This window comes from Scyliorhinus torazame, chromosome 9 (assembly GCF_047496885.1).
Source record: "Scyliorhinus torazame isolate Kashiwa2021f chromosome 9, sScyTor2.1, whole genome shotgun sequence".
NCBI lineage: Eukaryota > Metazoa > Chordata > Chondrichthyes > Carcharhiniformes > Scyliorhinidae > Scyliorhinus > Scyliorhinus torazame.
The window spans coordinates 168,068,545-168,094,473 of record NC_092715.1 but is presented as its reverse complement, the minus strand read 5'-3'; the positions used below and the strand labels follow the sequence as shown (position 1 = coordinate 168,094,473).

Here is a 25,929-nt window from a genome sequence, read left to right as displayed (position 1 = left end):
AACCCAAAGTAGGCTCAATACCACCCAGGACAAGGCAGCTGACAGCCCTTCCACAAACATTCATTCTCACCACCACTGACAAACAGTGTACCATCTACAAGATGCCCTGCAGCGCCTCCTTATGCAGCACCTTCCAAACCCTTGACCGCTACCATCTAAAAGGACAGGAGCAGCAAATACCAGTGAACACCACCACCTCAACGTTCCCGTCCAAGTCACCCACCATCCTGACTTCAAAACATATTGCCGTTCCATCACTGTCACTTCGTCAAAATCCTGGAACTCTTTCCCCAACAGCACTGTGGGTGCACCTATACGTCAGGGACTGCAGCAGTTCAAGAAGACAACTCGCCACCACCTTCTCTAGGGCAATTAGGGATGGACAATAAATGCTGGCCGAGCCAGCGCGCCCACATCCCGTATTTTCTTTACAACGGTAGATCTGTAAATTATAAATTCAGAACATGTACACGGCACAGTTGGATTGTTAACCAATTTTATGAAGACATGAGTTAAACGAACTTGCAGCATATTTCACTCTGCAGCAGTACTGTTTTGATAATGTATCAAGATTTCATGATTCATTTAAAATTCTACTTTGTGTCCTCTTAATAAATCACCATTCAGTTGTTGAATTCCTAATCTAATCTATGGCCACATTTCTGGGTATTAACAAAGGTTTAACTTTTACATCATAACCATTAATCAGGTGGCACATTTAAGAGTCAAAATGCCTTGAGTTCAAGGACCGCTGCAGGATCTAATCAGAGTTGGCACAAAATTGTGAAACTAATCTGAGTTGAAGCTAAATTATTGTGCATTGTCATGATATTTTCAGGTGAAACATTAAATCAAGGTCCTATTGTTCTATTTGGGTCATTGTTTGAAAACAAAATCCCATGGCATTTTTTATTCCTAGAGCAAGGTTTTTAATTCTGTGGCAAACATTTGCCTCATTTGAAACATATTGACTGATCATCTCATTGACCAGTTTTTTGAATACTGTCACTAATCCCTTGAATTTCACCTGGTCTGGTTATTGTTGGCTGCAACTGTACTGATGCATGGTGCTCTTTATGATATGATGTTATGTCCCAACAGTGTCGCCAATACTGTGGGTATTTCTATTTATCTTGGTGAACCACAAGCCTTTCCTTGTATCGTTCAGGTGACCACACAACCAGTTAGTCAGTTCAAAAGGTGGTTTATTTACATACAATGGCTTACTTCGACATGCAAACACAATATCTACTACGAGTTAAACTACACCTATCAGCTACAATAACCTATACTTGACTTCAGGGCGACTGCCACTGTGCAAATGGATATGGCCTTTATCTGGATTTCACTTGGCTGGTTCGAAGAAAGTGGCTCTGTCTCTGCTGGGCTCATCCGTCAGATAGCGATCGTTGGTCTTGAACTTGGCTGGCTGTTCTTGCTACAGTTGGCTGGCACAGGCCGGATTCAAAGGAGGCTGGCACAGGCCGGATCCAAAAGAGGCAGAACACATGGTTGTGTCCCCTTTTATCCCTCTGGGATTTTGCGCTCTTTGGGGCGGTCCTTGATCTTGGAGCCAATAGTTCGACAGTACTCAGATCACTGCCTTCGATTTCGGCCAATAAAGGGGCGGGTGCCTTGGTAGCTGGGCGGGTCCTTAGCGGTCATTGACCATGGCAGTTGGGCTCTCTAAGTAAAGGGAGTGGCGCCAATCAGTCAGTGGCTGTACCGGTTTCTTGATTGGAGTCCTATTGTTCTCTGGAATGGGCCATTAAAATGCAAACGAGTGGGGGTTTCGATCAGGTCTAGCAACCTGGTTTTCAAATACACAGAAGCTCTGTATCTATCTGAGTCCTGGGTTGGGCATAATTCCCATGGTCCTTTGCAGGTGGCCACCTCAGATGGCTGCATGCATATGCAGCGATATGTGAAATAAAAAGTGCTGAGTGGTGACCATTGTCAGTTATCGTAGTTTACAGCAATGTTTTTCCTGTGCAGTGAAAAGATGGAGTTGCTTCATTTACCAATCTCCCATTCTTTATTCTTCACCTGCATCCTCTCCCAATTTCAATCTGCAAGTCTGGTGTTTATTTGACTGCACATTTGCGCACTGTCTCCAATTAAGTCGTGGTCAGGATTATCACTGTAGTAATTTAGCTATATTTTGCAACCTGAATTGGAATAAATATTATTTATGGGGAGGCACTGTCAGAAAAGACATTGGTCCAGGTCTTCACATCAGTGTTACAGCGGATAGATTTGAATTTTATGCAGACCAAATTTAATCAGCCCGCTTACCATTTTACTGTACCCATGTAAAAACCAGTGTAAGTATAGCAGGGCTCTCAACCATTCAGAGAATTGTTGCCAATCGACACCGGAGCCACTAATAATATTGCTCTTTTTAATGAGTGGAATACTATCCCACCAGTGTCACCAATAATGTTGCCAAATTAACTAGCTATGGCAGTTATTAATGATAATGATGGTTTTCTGAGTTGCCAGGTATCCAATGATACCACCACAAGGCTTTATCAGATATCGATCAAAGACCAAACAACCAGTTAGTCCGTTCAAAGATCGTTTATTTACACAAAAGGATTACTTCGACATGCAACATAAAACACTACAAGTTAAACTACACCTAACAACTACAATAACCTATACTTAACTTCAAGGCATCCGATTTTTTGCAGATGACCAAGGCCTTTGTTCGGATCTTGCGTGGCTGGGTAGAAGAAGTGGCTTCGTTTCTGCTGGGCTCATCCGTCTGGCAGCAATCGTTGGTCTTGAACTTGTTTTCTGGTTGTAATGCTACACTTGGTTTTAGGTGTAGGCCAGGGCCAAGAGAGACCGAACACATGGCTGTGTCTCTTTTTATCCATCTGGGATTTTATGCTCTTTGGGGCGGTTCTTAGCTTGGGACCCAATAATTTGACCGGCTTCGATCACTGCCTTTGACTTTGGCCAATAAAGGGGCGGGTGCCTTGATGGCTGGGTGTGTCCTGAGCGGTCATTGACTTTGGCTGTTGGGCTTTCTTAGCAAAGGGAGTGGCGCCAGTTAGTCTGCATCTGTAACGGTTACCGGAGTACAGTCCTTTAGTTCTGGGGAAATAGGCCATTAGAATGTAAACGAGCGGGGGTTTTGATTGTGTCTAGCTTTCTGGGTTGCAAATATACACACAAGCTCCGAGTGTGTCGGAGTCCTGGGTTGGCCATAATTCCCATGGTCCTTTGCAGGTGGCCATCTGCGATGGCTACAGAATCATCTTCTGCCAGTTTCACCAACTCTAGCATGATTCCACCACCAAACACATCTTCCCCTCACTTCCCCCTGTCAGCATTTTGCAGGGACCGTGTTCTCTGGGATACCCTGGTCCATTCCTCCATCACTTCCAAGACCTCGCTGTCTTCCCATGACACCTTCCCATGCAATCACAGAAGGTGTAACGCCTGCCCCTTTATCTCTTCTCTGCTCACCATCTAGGGCCCTGGACACTACTTTCAAGAGAGGCAGGCAGTGCTTCACGTGCACCTCCTTCAAGCTGGTCTATTGCATTTGCTGCTCCAAATGTGGTCTACTCTACATTGGACAGATGAAACGCAGATTGGGTGACCGCTTTGCAGAACACCTCTGGTCCATCCGCAAGTAGGACCCAAACTTTCCTGCCGCCTGCCATTTCAACACGCCGTTCTGCTCTCACGCTCATATGTCTGTCTTTGACTTGCTGCATTGCTCCAAGTGAAGCCCAGCGCAAACTGGAGCAACAGCACCTCCTCTTCCACGTTAGAGCCTTCTGGACTTAATATTGAATTCATCAACTTCAGACTGTGAACACTCTCCTCCACCTTCACCTCATTTTTATTTCCATCCATTTATTTTCATTCCTTCCATTGATCTGTTTTTCCCTCGCCATTGTTTCCCCCTCTGACATCACTCACCATTATTCTGCCATGAACACATTCTAATCTCTTAATGTGTCACTATCAGCACCTTTTAATAGCATTAATCACTGCAATTTACATTCCCTTTGTCTTTCTGGCCATGGCATCTTTGTCAATCTCCACCTATCACTGGCCCCGATCCAGCCCCACTGATCCTCCCATAACATTGGAAATCTGACCCCACTTTTCTCCATCTTTGAAAAGAGTCATCCAGACTCAACAGTAGCTCCTTTTCTCTCTACAGGTGCTGTCAGACCTGTGATTGTCCAGCATTTTCTGTTTTTGTAAGTATACTTCTGTAAGTATAGCACAAATGGCCCAAGTCTCTGTGGATATGACCACCTGATGTAGGAATAATGCAGCAGTCTGGGCAGGGTCAACCAACAATCAGGAATTTAACCTGTGTAAGTACTGTGGATGTGTGGATGCGGGGACTTCTGGGTCCTGACGAGCATCAGCAGCGTGACAGCAGGCTCTTGAGGGCCGAATGGCCTACTCCTAATTCACAAATGGTGTTGGAGGCCTCTTCCCATACCAGAACATGTGGGCCATTAAAGTTACTGGAATTGGATAGTTTGAACATTTTTTTTTTCTTGGAACCATCTTCTGTCTTTGTGTTAAATTGAGATACGTAAACATGAATTGCTTGCAAAATTAAAATCTCGATTATTTTTATCAGTTTAAAAAGTGCAAGCGTAATGGAGTATCTATACGAGCAAGATGGTGCAGGGGTGTGGTGACTGTCTTGCGAGCTCTCTCCCACAGATCCTCTTCCTACATCTCTTATACATTATGTATTTATGTATGTCCTGTATAAAATGATCTGGCTAGACTGTACACCGAACAATACTTTTCACTGTACCTTGGTACACATGACAAAACCAATCCAAATCCTAATGTTTATTCTTACTGTATGTGTCTGTATGTCATTGTCATGTAAATGTGCTCTGGAACCAGGGGGGACTGACCGAGAAGCTCCAAATCTCGAAAGGGAGCTTTGGTACCTGCAGCTGCGTGATTTTCTCCGCAAAGAGACCAATATGTTCTCCCAGCTTCCCGGACACACACACTTTTAGACAGAATGGTAATGCTGGACTGGCCAGGGGGAGACAAATGTGGCAACATATATGGACGACTTGTAGAAAAGATCAGGATCCTGCTGGATGAAACATGACGGAAATGTGGGGAGGAACTGGGCGTGGACTCTGTAGCAAGGCGCTGCACAGGGTCAACTTTACCTCCTCTTACACTGGGCTATGTCCATTAAAGAGTGCACCTAACCAAGACACGGATGAGCGGATCCTTCCCTGGGGTGGCGGGCAGGTGCGAGGAGTGTCGGGGGCCCTGCCAACCACACCCACATGCTCTGACCCTGCCTCAGGCTTGATGAGTTCTGGATAGCATTCTTTGAGGCCATAGCCAGGGTTTTGAGGGTTAGGATGGAGCCATGTCCATTTGTTGAGATCTTTGGGGTATTTGAGTACCCAGAGCTCTTCACAGGAAAAGGAGCAGAGGCCCTGGTCTTCACCTCCCTGATTGCCCGGTGGAAACTTGTGCTCTGCTGGATGTCGTCAGCGCCTCGGAGTGGTTCTCAGACCTGGCAGAAAAATAAAATTCTCAATCAGAAGATCTGAGAAATTATAACGATTCATGGACCAAATGTACCGATCTCTCCAAAGACCTGTTCGTAACCAGCAACTAGGGGAGGGAGGGGTGGCACAGGTTGGGGGAAGGGAGAACATCCGGAGGGAAGGGGGGGGTGGGGGGGAGAGAAACACATGCAACACGGAGGATAAATTGGGAGGTTGGCTCTGCCGCTGGAAGGGCACAGGCTCCGCCCACACATGAGGCAGGGGCGACGGAACACCTGTCTCATCCTCTGTAATTGATGGACTAATTTGATTCCTTCAGTCACTGTAAATAATATATTCTCTTTACTATGCACACTATTGTAAATAAGGAAACGTTATAACTTGGAGTATGGTCACAGACGCTGTGACAACCTGTGATACGTATCATAGAATCAACAGTGCAGAAGGAGGCCACTCGGCCCATCAAGTCTGCACCGGCTTTTGGAAAGAGCACCCCACCTAAGCCCACACCTTCACCCCATCCCCATAATCCAGTAACCCCACTCAACTCTTAAGGGAAATTTTTGGACTCTTGAGGGCAATTTAGCATGGCCAATCCACCTAACCTGCACATATTTGGACTGTGGGAGGAAACCGGAGCACCCGGAAGAAACCCGCGCGCACACTGGGAGAACGTGCAGACTCTGCACAGACAGTAACCCAAGCTGACAATCGAGCCTGGGAAAGTGGATCTGTGAAGCATTGAGCTAACCACTATGCTACCGTGCTAACCACTATGCTACTGTGCTACCCCTTTTATTTTGGTTTGTAAATTTTTATTCTGGTTTTTAAATTGAGAGCAAGTGCTAAAATTCCAGTAAAATTATTATTTTTTTTTTAAAGTAAATGTGCTCTGTAGAGCCAATGGTTAAAGTGGAACTGGAGAATAGCACCATCCGCAATATGATATATAGAGTCACATGCTGATAGACTCTCGGAACAGCCTAGAAGGGACCTACATGGGAGCAGCATCGTGCTTAGCTGTAACTGGGATCTGTACATGTTAATGATTAATGAGGGACTGGTTTAGCACAGGGCTAAATAGCTGACTTTTAAGGCAGGCCAGCAGCACGGTTCAATTCCCCTTCCAGCCTCCCCAAACAGGTGCTGGAATGTGGCGACTAGGGGCTTTTCACAGTAACTTCATTTGAAACCTACTTGTGACACTAAGCGTTTTCATTTTCATTTCATTTTTCATTATCAATAAATGGCTCATGTTTAAAAATACAAGTCTCAAGATCTCATCAATAAGACACCAAACAATCCTAATGCACTTACCGCAATTAATTTAAGAAAAAATAATATTGATTTGGTAAAAGGCTCTAATGTAACTTAAAACTGATCTTGCGTAACTTAAAACTGATCTTATGGGAATCAGAATGTACTGTAATAATAGCTTGTGATTCAGTTAAAGGAATGACTGAAAACTTTGCTCCCTACAACATCATGAACTGCTGACCTGTCGAGGAAATTGTTAACTGATTGCATTGGTTGATGATGGCAGTAATACACTAGTGCGTAGAGGGGTACCATAGTGATCTTGCATTCATTCCTATTAAATTGATGTGATTTGTTGAGACAGTTGGGTAAATTAGACAAAGCAAGTTTCCCCAACACAAACCTATTAAAATTAGTGCATGTTTTATTAATCATGGTGGGCTGGAACATTTGAGCAGAAGCTGCTGAAAGTAAAGAAATTACATTTTTTTAAAGAAACAACAATATGCAGTGGAGTTTGAAATAAGAACATAAAATGCTGGCGATACTTGGCAGCATCTGTGGAGAGAAAAACAGTTCATGGTTTGGGTAGAGACCTTTCGTCAGAACATAGACCAAAAAAATTTACTCTATTTTCCTGTCCAAGGATGGTACCTTAATGGCTGAGTACGTCCTGCATTTCTCATTTTTATTGGATCTTTTGTCTCCTTGGGGTGAACAAAGTGCTTCACAGACAATTAAGTACTTCTGAATTGTAGTCACTGTTGTAATATCAGAAAACACAGCTATTTTCCACATAGCCAGATCCCACAAACAGCAATGAGATCATTGAGTCGGCAGTCTCTCTCTCTCTCTCTCAGGCAGTGTTGGTGCTTAGAATGAGGAGGTGGATCCATCAAAGTTGTGCGGTGGGAGAGGAAAATACAAAGTCGAGGTGGAGTGATATTTGAGTGCAGATATTCTGTCAGAACATGGTTCTGGTCATAGCAATCCAAGGCCAGGCTATTTAGTAGTTTCGACTTGACTTGTTTCTAGCATTTTCTAATTGACCTACATCTGCAGATCTTCTTTGTTCCCTACCTCCCACAATTCATTTTTTCTGCTCTTTTTTTTCCTTCAGTTTAACCTTTTCCAATATTCTAGCCAGTTCCACATTCTTGAATCCCCCCAAGCTGAAATATTGGCTTTGTTTTTCTATTGTGCAGTCTTCTTGTAGACAGAGAAATATTATTTAATTGTGGAGTTAACTAACGTCAGTGTTGCAAGCAGAAGGCTGCAGATTCTCCAAGAGAAAAAGCAGATGTTATCCCTGAGCTTGCAACAATGGGGGAGCCCCCATCCAGAGGCTGGAAAGGGAGTTACATTGGCAAGCTCACTTGTGGACAGAATAGAGTTATTTAGCAAAGTCGGTAGTATTTCATAGTCCAGTGGCATTACTAATATGCCAATTACTGGGAAATGGGGAAGGTTGTTAATTGTAGAATATAAAAATCATATTTTACCATGCTTGTATAAAGCAAAACAAAACCTTTGCATTGGAACAGGTTTGGTGTCACACTGCTTTTCTGTTCTTATTGATCTGTGTTTCCTGTAAAAGTTTAACTGTGCAAGCAGCCTGCAAATTGCCATGCATAAATCAGTCACGCAAAAACATTAAAAGGGCTGTTTGTTTAAATAAACCACCTGCACAGTCAAAAAAGAGGGAATGTTGCTAGTGTCATTCTCAGCATAACTAGTGTAGTATTTGCTTACATCACTATAAATATAGCTGCTGCCAACAAAATTATAAATATAGCTGCTCTCAACAAAATTAAAGCATGAACAATTGAGTCTGTTAATTCTGAATTCTTTTCATTTTGTAAATTAAACATTCTCAGGGTCTGTCTTTCGTATATTTAATATTTTTGTTCTCTTAACAGGTTCTGCATGAAACCTTTCCCAAGCATACATTTTTGATGAACGGCCTTATTCAGGGTGTAAAGGTAAGAATATTTCTGTAATTGCGTGCAAGTAAAATAAATCGCTGGATATAATGCAATTACTATTTGATTTCAAATAAAGGTGGTCTACTGCTCATAGTATCACTCTGTCCTGTACCTTAGATCTTTCTGTGCTGGCTACTGCCTTGCCCTGGGCCTGGCCGCTGGGATCCCTTACTTTAGTCGCAAAATATATATAGACAACGTGGTAGGTTGCTCTGCATTAATAGGAATTCCTTAGTTTTCAATCACAACGTGAAGTGTTTTTCACAATGAAACTCGGGGGAAGTTTTAATGTTGCAACCACGGTATCTTTGCATCTTTTGACTCTCTTGGAATGTGAAACTGTTCAGCCTGTGTATGATCTGGCAGATTCAACGTATGATCTGGCAGATTCAACGTATGATCTGGCAGATTCAACGTATGATCTGGCAGATTCAACGTATGATCTGGCAGATTCAACGTATGATCTGGCAGATTCAACGTATGATCTGGCAGATTCAACGTATGATCTGGCAGATTCAACGTATGATCTGGCAGATTCAACGTATGATCTGGCAGATTCAACGTATGATCTGGCAGATTCAACGTATGATCTGGCAGATTCAACGTATGATCTGGCAGATTCAACGTATGATCTGGCAGATTCAACGTATGATCTGGCAGATTCAACGTATGATCTGGCAGATTCAACGTATGATCTGGCAGATTCAACGTATGATCTGGCAGATTCAACGTATGATCTGGCAGATTCAACGTATGATCTGGCAGATTCAACGTATGATCTGGCAGATTCAACGTATGATCTGGCAGATTCAACGTATGATCTGGCAGATTCAACGTATGATCTGGCAGATTCAACGTATGATCTGGCAGATTCAACGTATGATCTGGCAGATTCAACGTATGATCTGGCAGATTCAACGTATGATCTGGCAGATTCAACGTATGATCTGGCAGATTCAACGTATGATCTGGCAGATTCAACGTATGATCTGGCAGATTCAACGTATGATCTGGCAGATTCAACGTATGATCTGGCAGATTCAACGTATGATCTGGCAGATTCAACGTATGATCTGGCAGATTCAACGTATGATCTGGCAGATTCAACGTATGATCTGGCAGATTCAACATATTAAAAATGAAACTGAATACTTATAGATGTGTGTGAGACTTCAGGTCCAGTCAGCACTAGTTATTGAGCATGACTGTGAAAGGAATGCCCTGGATAAACAGACTTTGTAGTGCAGATGGTATTTGCCAAATTTATTGCTTTCACTCCAGAGGATTTCTACAGCTTGCCAAAACAACAACAATGTGTATTGTACCATGATAGAACCCTTTATAACCGTTGAATTGTGACTTGGAGTGTTTCCACTTTTGCATTGTATTTAAATATCATTTCCATACCCCTTGTTGACAGTGCAGTGCTCTAATTGGAGATTTCAATTCAAAATCAAGAGTACAAAATTGCTCCAAACATATTAGGTTACTTTCAAAATCTGACTTGCTGAAACGTCTGCAGGACTCAATGTTAGACATGTAGGCACCACTTTGGCAAGTAGTGAAAGAAAATCAGTGTGATTCAACAGCCAAGTTGCATTATTTGAAGGCAGTGTAGCTCCACTCTGTTCCATATACTTAAGCTGCATTAATTAGCTGTACAGTGCTTTTAGCAGGTTGATTTCAAATTTTAATAATTTCTAGATGTGAATGTGCAGTATTTAAGAGAACTAATGTCACTGATTAGGCTAATTTATATCAGCAGTATGTATGGGAGAGTTGGGTAAAATAATGCCCATCACTGATATCTTATTTCTGGCATTTAAATTTTTGAGAGCTCTAATTCTTTGTTTTGAGAAGAATTGCAGATTTTGGCTTCCCTGATGCAAAAGCCATTGTGTGTCTATTGTTAAGATCTTCATTGATATAACTGGATGGGATGATCCCAGAATGGAGTTCTGGCTCAAATGACCATAACTTTTTTAATAAAACGTGGAGGAACAGAGTCACAGGACGCCTAATTAGTTTTAATAATAAAAAAAGATTTATCGTATATGTAAAATTGGATATGATACAACAGGATTACGATACAACACACCTTTACTCTCCCTTTTTTAACAATTATACACCGGTTTTAGGATTAACACTGATGACAAAGTTCATGTTAATCTACAAAGGTTTAATTAACGCACAGTCCTTTTTAAGCACACTGGGCGAATACTCTGAATTCTGAACCCCAAGTGAATGTTTGTGACTGTCTCCTCGGGATCCTCCAATGATTATCATGTGAGAGATTCCAAACTCCACTCCCAAAAACATACTTTAAAATCTACTCTCACAATTATGCTTTGCCTTTGCGGATTGCATTCTGCAATCCACATGAGGTTTTCCAAGTTACACTTTTAAACAAAGCCTCCACTCCATTTTTAACAGTGAATCCAGTGCAGTATTTTGCATAAACCCCTTTAGGATTTCTTTGTCTATACTGCTGTGCAAACTGCTCATAATTGCTTTTACACTCGATTCCAAGACTGTACTAAAATGGCATCAGATGTTTGATTTACCTTTTTGAAGTCTGCTGTCCAACATAAATCTGCAGTTGTTTCTTTAACAGAGAATACTTTGTTTACTCTTCCTTTACTCTTCTGAGCAATACCTTGGTCTCCTCTTGCCTCCAGTCGTCTTAAGCATTCTTTCTGTCGCTGTTCCCTGGTTATCTGCACTGTAACTTGCACTTTAGGAAGCCTGCCTCTTTTCAGCTCCCATCCTGTCTAGTCTGTCTTCAGGCAGAGTTGAGAGATGTTCACTCCCCGAGGTCCTGTCTAACTGCCCATCAATTCACCCAAAGCTTAAAAGCCTTTTGTTTTTACAAGTGCTCCAGTTGCAAAGCATCCTGTTAATCTATTTATTCTTCATGCCGTAACCCCCACCCCCCCCATTCACATCTTTTGTCCAGCATGAATCTAAGTACAGGTTAAAATTACCTTAAAGCTGTACCTTATTTTGAATGTTTACCAATACAAATATAGATCCTTTATAACGAAAGCTTATTGCAGCAATGTATAAATTATCTGTTCTACTGCAGTTGGGTCTAATTTTGCGATTTCTCCTTTTTTAGGGTTTTTTATCATTTATGAGTGCTCCGCTAATTGGTGCTTTGTCTGATGTGTGGGGGAGGAGATCATTCCTCTTGCTGACGGTGTTCTTCACTTGTGTTCCAATTCCGTTAATGAGGATAAGTCCATGGTAAGGACTGTAGGTTATAATTGTGGAATCTGTGTTCACAGATAAACAGCTGGCAGCAGAAACAACATACTCCTACAATACATTTTGACTATTTTGCTATTTTTAATAAACTGAGAATGGATTAATAACTAGCCTGGAAATAAAATAAATTGGTGTGGAATAGTTTGTTTCAAAGAACAAAGAAAATTACAGCACAGGAACAGACCCTTCGGCCCTCCTAGCCTGCGCCGATGCAGATTCTTTATCTAATCCTGTCACACATTTTCCAAGGATCTACTTCCCTCTGTTCCCCGCCCGTTCATATCTGTCTAGATGCATCATAAATGATGCTATTGTGCCCGCCCCTACCACCTCGGCTGGCAAAGCGTTCCAGGCACCCACCACCCTCTGCGTAAAAAACTTTCCACACACATCTCCCTTAAACTTTCCCCCTCTCACCTTGAAATCGTGATCCCTTGTAATTGACACCCCCACTCTTGGAAAAAGCTTGTTGCTATCCACCCTGTCCATACCCCTCATAATTTTGTAGACCTCTTTGTAGACCTCAATCAGGCCTCCCCTCAACCTCAGTCTTTCCAACGAAAACAATCCTAATCTACTCAACCTTTCTTCATAGGTAGCACCCTCCATACCAGGCAACGTCCTGGTGAATCTCCTCTGCACCCTCTTTAAAGCATCCACATCCTTCTGGTAATGTGGCGACCATAACTGCATACAGTATTCCAAATGTGGCCTAACCAAAGTCCTATACAACTGTAACATGACCTGCCGACTCTTATACTCAATACCCCGTCCGATGAAGGCAAGCATGCTGTATGCCTTCCTGACCACTCTTATCGACCTGCGTTGCTACCTTCAGGGTACAATGGACCTGAACTCCCAGATCTCTCTGTACATCAATTTTCCCCAGGACTCTTCCATTGACTGTATAGTCCGCTCTTGAATTAGATCTTCCAAAATGCATCACCTCGCATTTGCCTGGATTGAACTCCATCTGCCCTTTCTCTGCCCAACTCTCCAATCTATTTATATTTTGCTGTATTCTCTGACAGTCCTCGCTATCTGCAACTCCACCAATCTTAGTATCATCTGCAAACTTGCTAATCAGACCACCTATACCTTTGTCCAGATCATTTATGTATATCACAAACAACAGTGGTCCGAGCACAGATCCCTGTGGAACACCACTAGTCACCTTGCTCCATTTTGAGACATTCCCTTCCACCACTACTGTGTCCTGTTGCCCAGCCAGTTCTTTATCCATCTAGCTAGTACACCCTGAACCCCATACAACTTCACTTTTTCCTTCAACCTTCCATGGGAAACTTTATCAAACGCCTTGCTGAAGTCCATGTATTTGACATCTACAACCCTTCCCTCATCAATTAACGTTGTCACTTCCTCAAAGAATTCTATTAGGTTTGTCAGACATGACCTACCCTGCACAAAACCATGCTGCCTATCACAGATAAGTCTATTTTCTTCCAAATGTGAATAGATCCTATCCCTCAGTATCTTCTCCCAACAGTTTGCCTGCCACTGACGTCAAGCTCACAGGTCTATAATTCCCTGGATTATCCCTGCTACCCTTCTTAAACAAAGGGACAACATTAGCAATTCTCCAGTCCTCCGGGACCTCACCCGTGCTCAAGGATGCTGCAAAGATATCTGTTAAGGCCCCAGCTATTTATTCCCTCGCTTCCCTCAGTAACCTGGGATAGAACCCATCCGGACCTGGGGACTTGTCCACCTTAAATGCCTTTTAGAATACCCAAAACTTCCCCGTTCCTTATGCCGACTTGACCTAGAGTATTTAAACATCCATCCTTAGCCTCAACATCCATCATGTCCCTCTCCTCGGTGAATACCGATGCAAAGTACTCATTAAGAATCTCACCCATTTCCTCTGAGTCCATGTATGAATTCCCTCTTTTGTCTTTGAATGGGCCAATCCTTTGTCTAGTTACCCTCTTGCTCCTTATATAAGAATAAAAGGCTATGGGATTTTCCTTAACCCTGTTAGCCAAAGATATTTCATGACCCCTTTTAGCCCTCTTTATTGCGCGTTTGAGATTTGTCCTACTTTCCCGATATTCCTCCAAAGCTTCATCAGTTTTAAGTCGCCTAGATCTTATGTATGCTTCCTTTTTCATCTTAGTTAGTCTCACAATTCCACCCGTCATCCATGGTTCCCTAATCTTGCCATTTCTATCCCTCATTTTCACAGGGACATGTCTGTCCTGCACTCTAATCAACCTTTCCTTAAAAGACTCCCACATTTCAAATGTGGATTTACCCTTAAAGAGCTGCTCCCAATCCACATTCCCTAGCTCCTGCCGAATTTTGTTATACTTGGCCTTTCCCTAATTTAGCACACTTTCTTTAGGACCACTCATGTTTGTCCATGAGTATTCTAAAACTTACGGAATTGTGATCGCTATTCCCAAAGTAATCACCGACTGAAACTTCAACCACCTGGCCGGGATCATTCCCCAATACCAGGTCCAGTATGCCCCTTCCCGAGTTGGACTATTTACATACTGCTCGTTTAAAAAAAACTCTCCTGGATGCTCCTTACAAATTCTGCTCCATCTACTACATGAGTCCCATTCAATGCTGGGGAAGTTAAAAACTCTCATCACAACCATCCTATTGCTCCTACATTTTTCTATAATCTGTCTACATATTTGTACCCCTACTTCACGCTCGCTTTTGGGAAGCCTGTAGTAAAGTCCCAACAATGTTACTGCACCCTTCCTATTTCTTAGCTCTACCCATATTGCCTCAGTGCTCAAATCCTCCATCGTGCCCTCCTTAATCATAGCTGTGATATAATCTCTGACCAGTAATGCAATTCCTCCACCCCTTTTACCTCCTTCTCTATCCCTCCTGAAGCATCAATAACCCTGTGATATTTAGTTGCCAGTCTTGCCCTTCCCTCAACCAAGTCTCCGTAATACCAATAACATCATATTCCCAGTAAGAAGTCTTACAACACCAGGTTAAAGTCCAGCAGGTTTGTTTCGATATCACAAGCTTTCGGAGCGCTGCTCCTTCCTCAGGTGAATGAAGAGGTATGTTCCAGAAACATATATATAGACAAATTCAAAGATGCCAGACAATGCTTGGAATGTGAGCATTAGCAGGTGATTAAATCTTTACAGACCCAGAGATGGGGTAACCCCAGGTTAAAGAGGTGTGAATTGTGTCAAGCCAGGACAATTGGTAGGATTTCGCATGCCAGATGGTGGGGGATGAATGTAATGCGACATGAATCCCAGGTCCCGGTTGAGGCCGCACTCGTGTGTGGAACTTGGCTATAAGTTTCTGTTCGGCGATTCTTCCACAGACCCCAAAAGGCCAACAGCGAACCCAAGGAGACTACCAATAAGCCGGAACAGCAGACCGAGAGATCTGCGGTGCCGCAACCGAAGAGGAAAGAGTCGAATTGGACCCCTCCGGAAGGCCGCTGCCCTAGACTCGACATGTATGCTGAAGCCGTCAGGAGTCGCGTCAATGCCAGATTCATCAGTCGCATTAACAAGACAGCCCCGAACATCACCCAAGCACAACGCAATGCCATCCGCGCTCTCAAGACCAACCGCAGCATCGTCATCAAACCAACAGACAAAGGAGGGGCCACTGTCATACTGAACATAACGGACTACTGCAAAGAAGTATACCGACAACTCAATAACCAAGAACACTACAGACAGTTACCCGCAGATCCGACCAAGGAACACATCCGCCAACTTAACAGACTGATCAAGACCTTGGATCCAGATCCTACGTGCTCTCATCCCACGTACTCCCCGCATTGGAGATCTCTACTGCCTCCCGAAAATACACAAGACCAACATACCAGGCCGTCCTATCGTTTCAGGCAATGGGACCCTGTGTGAGAACCTCTCTGGCTACATCGAGGGCATCTTGAAACCCATTGTACAAGGTACGCCCAGCTTCTGTCGCGACACAACGGACTTCCTACAGAAACTCAGCACCCATGGACCAGTTGAACCAGGAACATTCCTCGTCACAATGGACGTCTCGGCACTCTACACTAGCATCCCCCATGACGACGGCATTGCTGCAACAGCCTCAGTACTCAACACCGGCAACTGCCAATCTCCAGACACAATTCTGCAACTCATCCGCTTCATTCTGGATCACAACATCTTCACCTTCGACAACAGGTTCTTCATCCAGACGCACGAAACAATCATGGGGACCAAATTCGCACCTCAATATGCCAACATCTTCATGCACAAGTTTGAACAAGACCTCTTCACCGCACAGGACCTTCAACTGACGTTATACACCAGATACATCGATGACATTTTTTTCCTTTGGACCCAAGGCGAAGAACCACTGAAACGACTACATGATGACATCAATAAGTTCCATCCAACCATCAGATTCGCCATGGACTATTCTCCAAAAACAGTTGCATTCTTGGACACACTCGTCTCCATCAAGGACGGTCACCTCAGCACTTCGCTTTACCGCAAGCCCACGGATAACCTCACGATGCTCCACTTCTCCAGCTTCCACCCTAAACTCATTAAAGTAGCCATCCCCTATGGACAAGCTCTCCGTATACACAGGATCTGCTCAGACGAGGAGGAGAGTAACAGACATCTACAGGCGTTGAAAGATGCCCTCGTACGAACGGGATATGGCGCTTGACTTATCGATCGACAGTTCCAACGCGCCATAGCAAAAAACCGCACCAACCTCCTCCGAAGAAAAACATGGGACACAACCGACAGAATACCCTTCGTCGTCCAGTACTTTCCCGGAGCGGAGAAACTACGACATCTTCACAGCCTTCAATATGTCATCGATTGAAGATTAACATCTTGCCAAGGTCATCCCCACACCCCCACTACTTGCCTTCAAACAACTGCACAACCTCAAACGAACCATTGTTTGCAGCAAACTACCCAGCCTTCAGAACAGTGACCATGACGCCACACAACCCTGCCATGGCAATCTCTGCAAGATGTTCCAGATCATTGCCATGGATACCACCATTACACGTGAGAACACCACCCACCAGGTACGCGGTACATACTCTGCCAACGTTGTCTACCTCATACGCTGCAGGAAAGGATGTCCCAAAGCTTGGTACATTGGTGAGACCATACAGATGCTGCGACAACGAATGAACGGACATCGGGCGACAATCACCAGGCAGGAATGTTCCCTTCCAGTCGGGGAACACTTCAGCAGTCAAGGGCATTCAGCCTCTGAACTCAGTGTAAGCGTTCTCCAAGGCGGCCTTCAGGACGCGCGGCAACGCAGAATCGCCGAGCAGAAACGTATAGCCAAGTTCTGCATACTGCGGCCTCAACCGGGACCTGGGATTCAGGTCGCATTACATTCATCCCCCACCATCTGGCCTGCGAAATCCTACCAACTGTCCTGGCTTGACACAATTCACACCTCTTTAACCTGGGGTTACCCCATCTCTGGGTCTGTAAAGATTTAATCACCTGCTAATGCTCACATTCCAAGCATTGTCTGGCATCTTTGAATCTGTCTATATATATGTTTCTGGAACATACCTCTTCATTCACCTGAGGAAGGAGCAGCGCTCCGAAAGCTTGTGATATCGAAACAAACCTGTTGGACTTTAACCTGGTGTTGTAAGACTTCTTACTGTGCTCACCCCAGTCCAACGCCGGCATCTCCACATCATATTCCCAGGTACTAATCCAAGCCCTAAATTCATCTGCCTTACCTGCTACACGTCTCGCATTGAAACAAATGCACCTCAGACCACCTGTCCCTTTGCGTTCATCATCTCTTCCCTGTCTACTCTTCGCCTTAGTCACAATGAGTTTATTATCTAGTACCTTACTGGCTTTAGTTGCTGCCTCTTTACTGACTTCTAACTTCCTAATCTGGTTCCCATCCCCCTGCCACATTAGTTTAACACCTCCCCAACAGTATTAGCAAAAGCACCCCCTAGGACATTGGTTCCAGTCCTGCCCAGGTGTAGACCATCCGATTTGTAATGGTCCCACCGCCCCCAGAACCGGTTCCAATGTCCCAGAAATCTGAAATCCTCCTTCCTGCACCATCTCAGTTTGCATTGTGACCATTTGCTGCACATCAGCAATGAATTATTAAGCTATGAGACAATGTTTTAAATAAAAATAGTATTGGAGGTGAGATGGGCAGCACAGTGGTTAGCACTGTTGCTTCACCACACCAGGGACCCAGGTTCAACTCCCAGCTTAGGTCACTATCTGTACGAAGTCTGCACGTTCTCTCTGTCTGTGTGGGTGTCCTCTGGGTGCTCTGGTTTCCTCCCACAAATCCCAAAAGATGTGCTTGTTAGGTGAATTGGACATTCTGAATTTTTCCTGTGTACCTGAACACACCGGAGTGTGGCGACTAGGGGCTTTTCACAGTAACTTCATTGCAATGTTAATATAAGCCTACTTGTGACTCTAATAAAGATTATTATTATTATAGGAGGAGAGAACATTAAAAATTCAGAGCTTGGTTTTTAAATAGCACATTTGATCTCTTTTCCTGACTTCAGGTCAAATCTGGCACAACCCGCTTGGGCCATGAAGGTTTTATTTACTGGTCAGCAGCAAACCCAAATCTTTGTAATCTGAAAACATCGGCTTCAAATTCAAGGCAACTTAGGAAGGAGCAAACCAGTTAGAAAATCCAAATACTCTTTTTGCAAAATTCATTCTAAAAGGCATCCATGTGAATCCTTAGTTGTGTCATCAGCACCTTGTGCCCACTGGACTGTTTAGTGCTGGGCATATATGGCTGGAGGATTCCAATACATTAATTATCCCTGTCAACATACAATCAAGTGATTCTTACACAAAATGAGATATCTGGATGATTGTGTCACCAAAAGAACTGTCGAATGCCAGTATCTCTGTTTCTAGGTTCAACTCTAATTTTCAAATTATTTTTCGAGAGAAGCTTTTTAATATTAAAGTAAAACAAACATGCTTGTAAAAGTAAATCTTACGGATTGAAGTAAAATGCTAATTTTAATTTATAATGGAAGTGTCATTTGTGGTGCTTCTTTCCTTACTCTTGTTTCTGTTTGTTTTTGTAGGTGGTATTTTGCTGTTATTTCAGTGTCTGGTGTTTTTGCAGTTACGTTTTCAGTAATATTTGCATATGTAGCTGACATTACTCAAGAACACGAGAGAAGTACAGCATATGGGTTGGTAAGATACACTTTTTATACTTTGCACATATGACACTGACAGTTTTGCATTTGTTTTGATGTGCCTTTGGTTTTTTTTCCCCCCCTCTATTTACACCCTCCTCTTTCTTCAGTCTGCTGTCTGTATAGATTCTTGACTCCAATCCTGATTCGACAGATATGTTTTAATCGGCTGAATCATGCCTGTCCTTTGCTGAGTGCTGAGGTGGTACACATGATGCTTCAGGACTAGATTTCTAAAACTTCCTTAAGTCTCACTTGAACCTGTAACCTGGAAGAATTTTAATTCCAATTGAAAGAAAAATTCCAATTAAGGGGCAATTTAGCGTGGCCAATCCACCTACCATGCACATCTGTGTGTTGTGGGAGTGAGACCCACGCAGATACTGGGAGAAGTCCCCTGGAAGAATAACACTAGCATCTAACATTGGGATTCTAAAACTGACTTCCTATAGAGTGACCAAACTAGTGGTTCAAATGAGTAAAACTTTCTCTTGAGTCAGAAGACTATGAATCATCATCTAGGTTGACACTTTGTAGCACTCCCACTGCTGTCTTATGGATAGCCCATTGTAAAATAACTTCAACGCTATAAGGATTCTAAAGGAGAAGATATAAAATTGAATCATACTGCTGCAGAGCAGGCAATTTATATGTAACTCCATTTACCTCTTCAGGTGGATATAAAAGATCACCCAACACACACTCTTTAGAAGAGCAGGCAAATTCTACCCAATGATTTGGCCAATATTTATTCTTCAACTGATTGTCTGTTGTCACGCTGCCTGTTGGGTTTTCAACAGTAGCTATACTTTAAAAGGCTGATACACACCTTGAAATGAATGTCTTGGAAGTTGTGAAAGGAGGTCTATATATGCAATGTCTTTCCTTTCTTTACCTGTCAAGCCCACCATTTTTCTTCAAATCGATAGCTAAGTACCATATCAGGTAGATAAATATTGATTTGGGATTCCACTGCCATTTCACATTTGAACGTTAACTGAAATATTTCCATCTAAGTGCTTTCAGATCTTACAAATGTTTCTACAAAATGTACACAACTGTGAAATATGTTGCTCCAATTTCTTGCCCTGCAGCATTTTATTTGAGGTAATTCCACATTTTTAAGTGGTGGCATCGAGTTTGTTTATTTTCCATTACTCTCTGGTAGCCTGAAAGGTACAGTGTTTGGCACTGAGAAGCTTTAGCATTGTAATAATTGACGGACAGCCGCTATTTGTTTAAACCGCTCCATTCTTTGGAATATTGGACTGCAGGGGCTTTATGGGAAAAAGATTGTAATTCTGGAGATATGTCATTCGACTTGATGCGATCTGGGAGCCCTGAAGAATAACCCAATTTACAGTTGCTGTATATACTGAAACAGGGACATTCTGAATTGGTGAAGGACAGTCAATGCAAGCCCTTTATCAGGAAGTACAATTTAACTGAGGCAAAAGTAAACATAGCAAAATGATAAAGCAGTTTTTACGTACTTGGCATCTGTCAAAACGATAGTTATAAAATGATTTATCCGTTCTTTTCAGTTGTTTAAATTGCCCATTTTCTTGATGTAACACTTTTGTGGGCAAGGCAAACGGAGTCCTTGCCTCGTGATCGGGGAAATAGTTATTTTACTAGAAGCTAATATTTTCTCTCTTTTTTGAGCCCTGAGCTGAGACGAAGGAAGATCTAAAAAAATTAGCTTTTACAATTAAATAGAACTGTGAGTACAGACATAAGGGGGCTGATAGCAAAGTAATACATTTGGTGGAAAATAGTATTCGGTCATAGTACTGTTTGTTACTGCATTATAAAAACTTCAAAGCAATAGGGAGTCTCCAAAATAACAGGATGAGAAGATATAATGTGACTTGAGATACTAAGACTGTTTCTACTAAGGAGAGATTTGTTAGTTCTTAAATAAAAGAGTTTAGGTAGTTGAAGAGGAAAAGACTGCTTCCTCTGAGGAGATTGTGACAGTGATTGTTCCCTTAAAATATTTATTGTGAGCAAGGGGGGCGATTAAAATCAATTTCTTTTAATGTGGGTGTGGTTGAGGCAGCGACCATTCAAAGGAAAATTGGATAAATACTTAAAACAAAGGAAGACATTGGGCAGCAAGATGGATGGATACAGTGAAATGAGGGTTTAATTATTTGAGCAAACAACCAGCATAGACTAGGTGCCCCAAATAGCATATAAGGACATAGGAATTAGGAGCACCAGTCACCCATTTGTCCCTTTCAGTCTGTTCCGTCGTTCAATAAGATCAGGACTGATCTTCCCATAACCCTTAATTTCCTTCTGTACTATAAACTGCAATAGTTCTAAATTAAACTGCCCATCACAAATGGGTTTCAGGGAAACAAACAAACTGCGAGCAGATTTTCTTGACAATCTTTACACCTATGGAAAAAGCAACTAGAGTGTGAAATGAAAATCATAGACAGGTGCAATAATCTAATCTTTCCAGTGATTCAATGTTAGCTATTCTTAACACCTTGGTGAGCTTTGCATCTTAAAATCCACCCGATTTAAGATAATTAGCAAAAAAAAGCAATGCCAACCTGAGAGCTTTTTCACACAGCGAGCGGTTAGGATTGGCGACATGAGGGCAGCACGGTGGCGCAGTGGGTTAGCCCTGCAGCCTCACTGCGCTGAGGTCCCAAGTTCGATCCCGGCTCTGCCCGTGCGGAGTTTGCACATTCTCCCCGTGTTTGCGTGGGTTTCGCCCCCACAACCCAAAGATGTGCAGGCTAGGTGGATTGGCCACACTAAATTGCCCCTTAATTGGAAAAAAATGAATTGGGTACTCTAAATTTAAAAAAAAAAGGATTGGCGACATGAAAAGCTTTTTCATGCAGCAAATAGAATCTGGATCTGGAATGCACTGCCTCAAAGTGTGATGGAGGCCGGTTCAATCGAAGCATTCGAAAGTGAATTAGACTGTTGTCTGAAAAGGAAGAAAATGCAGGGTTACTAGGGAAATGATGGGAGAATGGCATGAGGTTAATTGCTGCTACGGAAAGCTAACACAGATGCAGTGGGCTGAATAGCCTCCTGTGCTTTAACTGTTCTGTGATCCAGCTCTCATAGGTAGCTCACCTGTGACCTACACAAGTAGAAAATTGTATCTCACATTCACAGAGGCAAGCTATTCCCAGCAAGCAATTAAATGGTTACTAAGCTGACCCGAAAAAAATCAATGAACCGAATCATAGAATGGTTACAGCACAGATCATAGAATGTACATGCAGAAGGAAGCCATTCGGCCCATCGAGCCTGCACCAGCTCCTAGAAAGAGCACCCTACCCAAGCCCACATCTCCACCCTATCCCCACAACCCAGTGACCCCACCCAACATTTAAGGGCAATTTTGGACACTAAGGGCAATTTAGCATGGCCAATCCACCTAACCTGCACATCTTTGGACTGTGGGAGGAAACCGGAGCACCCGGAGGAAACCCACGCACACACTGGGAGGATGTGCAGACTCCGCACAGACAGTGACCCAAGCCGGGAATCAATGGGAGCAGTTCGGCCTGTTGTATTCGTGTTGGCTATCTGCAAGAAAACTCAGCTAGTTCCACCTGGCAACCCTCTCTCTTTTTTTTTTTTTTTTCCCCCTTCTCTTCAGCTGCTTATCCATTCCCTTTTGAAAGCCACAGTTGAATCCGCCTGCACAAAACTGAGACATTCCAGATCGTAACCACTTAACATAAAACCTTTCCTCGTTGCCTTTGGTTCTTTTGCCATTCACTTATATTGGTGCCCTCTGTTTCTTGACTCTTCCCCCATGAGGAAATTTTCTCCCTACCTACTCTGCCTAGATACATGATTTCAATCAAATCTTTTCTTACCTTCCATTCTTTAAGGTGAACAACCTTCGCTTCTCTAATCTATCCACATAACTGAAGTCCTGCATCCCTGGAATTATTCTTGTAATTTTTTTCTGCACTCCCTCTAAAGTCTTTGCATCTTTCCTAAAGTGTGGTGTTCAGAATTTGGCTCCTACCGAGGCTAAGCCAATGTCCTGTAAAGGTTCTGCAGAACTGTGCTTCTGTTATAAATCCCAAGATTCCATATGCTTTATTAACATTCTCAACCTGTCCTGCTGTATTCAATGATTTGTGCACAAGTACCTCCAGGTCCTTCTGCTGCTGCAACCTATTTAGAATTGTATCCTCTATTTTATGTTGTCTCCCCTTACTCTCCCTGCCAAAATGAATCGCTTCACACTTGTCTGCATTAAATTTAATCTGACGCGTGTTCACCCATTCCACTGACATGTCTCATCATGAAGCCCATCAATATGCTCCTCGCAATTCTCAGTACTTCCAAGTCTGTTTCATCTGCAAATTTAAAAATTGTGCCCTGTTCACCAAAGTTTATATTGATCCATATTAAGAAAAGCAGTGGTCCTGGTTCCAACCCCCCAATATATACTATAAAAGCCAGGGGATAAGCACTGGTTCAATGAGAATCTAAAAAATCAGGTGCCAACCTGGTGAAGCTATAATTCAAGACTACATGCATTCTAAACAGCAGACTGTAGATAAACTTTAGTGATCCTGGAGTGAGAGTAAAGCTGCCACTCTAGTAATGAATAATGGTGGGAATTTAAATAGTTGATGAGAGGAGGCTCCTCCATGGACACCCCTATCCTCCTGATGGCAGAGCCCTGTATATGGTTGTAAAAGCCAAGGCTGAAGCATTTGCCATCTTCAACCAGCGGCGCTGAGTGGATAATCCACCTCTGCCTCATACCGAGGTCCCCGATATCACAGATGTTAATCTTTGTACAATTCAGTTCACTTCGCATGACATAAATGGCCGTGCGCATTGGACATAGGAAAAGGCTATGGATCTGAGCTGCATTGGCTACTGCGCCTCTAGACGAGCTGTTTCATTATACCCGCACCCCAGGATTGAGGCACTGATTATGGCTAACAGCTATGTTGGACGGGCCACACGACTCCCAAAACCGCTCTCTTTTCCGAGCTTTGTCACAGTAAGCAGCTACCAGGAGGGCAGAAGAAACATTTTTGGGACATCCTCAAAGCCTCCCTGGAAAAAATGCAACGTCCCCATCAACATTAGGGAATCTCTTGCTTGAGACAGCCCAAACTGGAGGAGAACTGTCCATGGAGGTGTCGATAATTCTGAACATCTTCAACAGGGTCAGTTGGAGGCCAAGTGCAAACACTGGAAGAAGTGTACCAAAATCTGAGCATCCAACCCACTGCCTCATCAAACACTACTCCCACCTGTGGCAGAGTGGGCAGCACAGTTGCTTCACCGCTACAGGGTCTCTGGTTCGATTCGCTGTGTGTGCGTGGGTTTCCTCCGGGTGCTCCGGTTTCCTCCCACTGTCCAAAATGTGCAGGTTAGGTGGATTGACCATGATAAATTGCCCCCAAGGTGTCCAAAACATGCTGTGGAGTTACTGAGTTACGGGGATAGGGTGTAGGCGTGGGCTTAAGTGGGGTGCTCTTTCCAAGGGCCGGTGCAGACTCGATGGGCCGAATGGCCTCCTTCTGCACTGTAATTTCTATGAATCCAGCATTGGACCTTTTAGTGACCTCCGGACCCACTATCAATTACGAACAGACATTCCCGATCCATAATTGTGTCTTGGTATATTTCGTCAATCTGGACTTTTCTGATAAAATGTACTGTACACTATTTATGCTGTTCAATATTTGAAGCAATTCTCTTTCATAAAAAGTGATCTAGCAAGGTACAAGAATCTACTCCAAGGTACTTTTAGATAACTCTTGGGTACTTTTGGAACTTGTAACAAACCTTGCCTCCTCCTTCTGCATCCAAATTGTGTGAGCTCATTAGACACAACAACCTTTCACATAATGTTGCAATTGTTACTGCCGTCGAAATACAGACTTCCAGCACTCAGTTTAACATTTCATCAGTTTGTAAAATGAAATATTACTCTGGGAACATGATTTATGGAAAGAAATTAGATATTTGGTATTAAGAACATAAGAACTAGGAGTAGGCCATCTGGCCCCTTGAGCCTGCTCCACCATTCACTGAGATCATGGCTGATCTTTTGTGGACTCCGCTCCACTTTCCGGCCCGAACACCATAACCCTTAATCCCTTTATTCTTCAAAAAACTATCTATCTTTATCTTAAAAACATTTAATGAAGGAGCCTCTACTGCTTCACTGGGCAAGGAATTCCATAGATTCACAACCCTTTGGGTGAAGAAGTTCCTCCTAAACTCAGTCCTAAATCTACTTCCCCTTATTTTGAGGCTATGCCCCCTAGTTCTGCTTTCACCCACCAGTGGAAACCACCTGCCCGCATCTATCCTATCTATTCCCTTCATAATCTTATATGTTTCTATAAGATCCCCCCTCATCCTTCTAAATTCCAACGAGTACAGTCCCAGTCTACTCAACCTCTCCTCGTAATCCAACCCCTTCAGCTCTGGGATTAACCTAGTGAATCTCCTCTGCACACCCTCCAGTGCCAGTACGTCCTTTCTCAAGTAAGGAGACCAAAACTGAACACACTACTCCAGGTGTGGCCTCACTAACACATTATACAATTGCAGCAGAACCTCCCTAGTCTTAAACTCCATCCCTCTAGCAATGAAGGACAAAATTCCATTTGCCTTCTTAATCACCTGTTGCACCTGAAAACCAACTTTTTGCGACTCATGCACTAGC

At 43.2% G+C, this 25,929-nt stretch overlaps 1 protein-coding gene across 3 annotated transcripts in view; it reads left to right on the top strand.

Moving 5' to 3' along the window:
- Positions 1-25,929, top strand: part of LOC140429575 (hippocampus abundant transcript-like protein 1) — a 123,633-nt gene that overhangs the window by 56,903 nt on the left and 40,801 nt on the right. For all 3 annotated transcript variants that reach the window (XM_072516759.1, XM_072516758.1, XM_072516760.1), the window contains exons 3-5: positions 8,711-8,773; positions 11,895-12,022; positions 19,119-19,233. In XM_072516759.1, coding sequence (XP_072372860.1) covers positions 8,711-8,773; positions 11,895-12,022; positions 19,119-19,233 — 306 coding nt within the window. The remainder of the gene's footprint in view (positions 1-8,710; positions 8,774-11,894; positions 12,023-19,118; positions 19,234-25,929) is intronic.